This window comes from Fonticula alba (genome assembly GCF_000388065.1).
Source record: "Fonticula alba strain ATCC 38817 unplaced genomic scaffold supercont2.4, whole genome shotgun sequence".
In the NCBI taxonomy this organism is placed as follows: Eukaryota; order Rotosphaerida; family Fonticulaceae; genus Fonticula; species Fonticula alba.
In genome coordinates, this window is record NW_009242974.1 from 417,466 (window position 1) to 420,894 (window position 3,429).

A 3,429-nucleotide genomic window follows, 5' to 3' on the forward strand; every position below is an offset into this window, starting at 1 on the left:
TCCCCCACCCTCCCCGCTGACCAAAACGCTCCATCCCCACCCCGCCACCGGCGATCACCAGCACACCACCATGGGCAACCTCATCTCATACCAGCCGCCCCCGGGCGGCGTGGTGTGCAACCACTGGGAGGTGGACATGGCCGAGCCGCAGGCCATCACGGCGGTCATCCTCTGGCCCCTGGCCGGGGCCTACCTCATCGGCATGGTCCTGCTGCTGGTCAACCGCAACACCCGTGTCATCGAGGCCCGATCGCCCTTGAACCTCATCGTGTCGAACCTCCTGTCGCTGCTGCTGCACATATGCATGTGCTTCAAGCTGCTGCTCCCCACCACCTGGCCATGCCTCTTCCACCTGTACGACTCGTCGCTGCTGGTGAATGCCATCTGCCACCTGTACCTGGCACGCATGTGGTGGCTGGCCACGCGGAACTGGAACACCGAGCGCAAGAATGCCACCTCCCGGCGCACGCGCGCGGCCCAGGGCCTGGCCCCGGTGCCGTTGGTCACGTCGCGGGCCCTGCGCGCGCGCCTCAAGAAGCGCCGGGCCTCCGGCGGGGCCGGCCTCCTCGGCACCGACGAGCAACACACCATGCCCGGGGCCCCGGCCGGCGGGTCGCCCCCGCTTCCGGGGATCTTGGCCATCGACGGCCCCGGCGGCTTCGGCAGCAGTCACCACCACCACCACCACCACCACCCCTCGGGCGCCGGAAACATGATCCCCCTGCGGCCGATGTCCACCGGCACGCACCCGGGCAGCCCGGATGTCGGGAGCATTTCGACGGCCTCCTCATCCGGGTTCTCCACCCCGGCCGGCGGGTCGTCCCCGCACCAGCCCCCCGTCATCGAGGCGCAGGAGGACGACCACCTGGTCAAGACCGCCGACTCGGACTTCGGCATGCTCACCGACAGCACATACCCCCCGGGGGTGGGCTCCACCGCGGCGGCCCTCGGCCACAAGCCGCCCCCCTCGCAGCAGCAGCAGCAGCAGCACCGGCCGGAGTCGCGGCTCTTCTTCCCGACCCCGGGCGGCATGTCGCTGACCGGGGCCGGGGCCGGGTCCTCGGCCGGCAGCCAATTGGACCTGGAGTACGGGTCCATCCCGGCCGAGCAGCTGGTGGTCGTCGAGCAAAGTGACCCGGATGCCGTGTACTTCCTCGGGTCCTTCCCGGAGGACCCGTGGTACCTGCGCCTGCGGTACCGGCTGATGTTCGCCTCGTCGCGGCTCATCCGCGCGGTGCTCCTCGGCACCTTCCTGGTGTCCATCCTGCCGACGCTGCTCTTCACGCCGCGCGTCATGCCGGACAATGCCCCGCGCTTGCATTGCGACGGGTGCGACCTGACCCTGCCCTTTGCGGTGCTCATCGTGGAGATCGCCATCTATGTGGCCCTGTTCATTTGGTTCAGCACGCGCTTCGCCCGCATGGCCGATGACAACTTCAAGATCAAGCTGGTCTTCCGGTGGGATGCCATCATCGCCGGGTGCGGGGCCGTCCCGTGGCTGGTCTTCTCCGTGGCCTTCAAGAACTGGAACAACTATGTCTACCGCATGTCGGCCGTCCTGCCGGTGCTCTTCCTCATTTGCCTCTTCGGCCTGGACACGGTGGCCCCGCTGGTGCTGTCCCGCCGGGATGAGCGCTTCCTCCGGTCCAGCCGCCGGAACTCCGGCGCCATCGAGCAGTCGGTCGAGCTGCTCCTGCTCCTGTCCAGCGAGGTCGGCGTCCATGCCTTCAATCAGTTCCTCTGCCGGGAGTTCGCCATCGAAAACCTCATCTTCTGGCAGGTGTGCAATGAGTTCCGCGACCAGTGCGACGCCCCGGGCGCCGATCCGGCCCAGCTGTATGCCCGGTACGCATGCCATACCCTCCGCCTGCCCTCTCTCTCTCTCTCTCTCTCTCTCTCCCGCCCAGCCTCCGGTAGCAGGTGGCAAAGGAGGCAGCCGGCCTGAGAGGGGGGGGGGGCGCCTCCCTTTCCGGCCCTCCCGCCATGCTGCGCGCGCCCCCTCCGACGCCCCATGCCTCGCCCTTCACTTGCGCCTTGTCTCTCCGGCCCCCTCGGCGAGGAGGCCTTGCCGTGCCCGTGTCCGGGGCCGCTCCCATTGCGCGCGCGCCCTGGCCGCCCGATGCACTGACACCTCGCTATGCTCTCCCCCCCCCCCCCCCCCCTCCCCCCTCCGACGCACAAAGCGCCATGGCCATCCACTATTCGCACATCCGCGCGGAGTCCGACCTCCAGGTGAACCTCACCCACGAGGTGGTCAAGGAAATCAACTCCCGGCTGAATGAGGCCCGCAAGCTGGCCGGTCGCCAGGAGGTGTCGGCCTCGGTCGGGACGGCATCGCCATTCGGCGGCGCCACGGCCACCACCATGGCCACCCCCACCACCAGCCACGACTCGCTGGCCAACCTGCCGCCGGTGCCGGCGGCGCCGCCGGCGCCCGGCGATGAGGCCGCCCCCCCTGGCCATGGTGCCAGCCACAGCATGTCGCAGCTCCACCGGTCGACCACCACCATGGCCAACGCCCCGGCCGGTGCCGGTGCCGGCGACCGGCCCGACCCCGTGCTGGACCCGATCACCGCGCGCAGCATCTTCACCCGGGCGCAGAAGGACATCTTCACTCTCATGCTGCAGGACAGCTACCCGCGCTTCCTGCAGTCGTCGGACTTCGACGACCGTTGCCGCGCGGCCCTCAACCAGCTGAAGGCCAACTTCACCGATGGCGAGTCGTCGCACGGCGGCGCCGGGCCGCTCGGCAGCAGCCACTACCATCGCCACGGTGCGAGCATGAGTGTCGCCGCCGCCACCGGTGGCGGTGGTGGTGGCGGTGTCGCCGGCGGCAGCAGCGCCCTGGCCACCGACCGCAGCAGCTCCATGGTGTCCCTCCCGAACATTGCCTCTGGCACGGTGGCCGGCGCTTCCCCTGGTGGCGGCGGCGGCGGCAGCCACGGCTCGGCCGGCAGCAGCAGCAGCAGCAGCGGCGGGAGTGGCAGCACCAAGCGCGGGGCGGCTGCTGCCCCCTCCGGTGCCGAGTCCCCGCCCACCGGCGTGGGCAAGATCTTCCAGCGCATGTCTCGCCAGCGGTCCGCGCACTTTGACGAGGCGCCTGCTGCCGTGCCGGCCGCCGGCCCGGGCCAGTCTCCCAACTCGCCGGCCCTCAGCGATGTGCTGACCGACAGCGCCAGCGGCGGGGCCGTCAACACCTCCACCTCGGGGGATGTGCTTCTGGGCACGACCGACTCTTCGCCATTCTGAGCGCCGCGCCGCCGCCCCATTCGCCGTGTGGTTTTGTCACGCGCGTGAGGGCGAGAAATTTAGAGGGAGAGAGGCCCCCCTCCATAACCGGCGGCGGACCCCCCCCCCCAGCCAGGCCCGTGGCGCACAAAAGAGACACCGGGGGCACGAGGCCAACCGGGGCCCGGGGGGCGAGGAAAG

General features: G+C 70.3%; 1 protein-coding gene across 1 annotated transcript; it reads left to right on the forward strand.

Annotated features, from left to right (window-relative positions):
• Positions 1-70: 70 nt before the first annotated feature.
• Positions 71-3,249, forward strand: H696_02638 (hypothetical protein; the record flags this gene model as incomplete). The annotated part of the gene is made up of 2 exons (XM_009496550.1): positions 71-1,845; positions 2,184-3,249. The coding sequence occupies 2 exons, from the start codon at positions 71-73 to the stop codon at positions 3,247-3,249; spliced, it is 2,841 nt and encodes a 946-aa protein (XP_009494825.1).
• Positions 3,250-3,429: the final 180 nt, after the last annotated feature.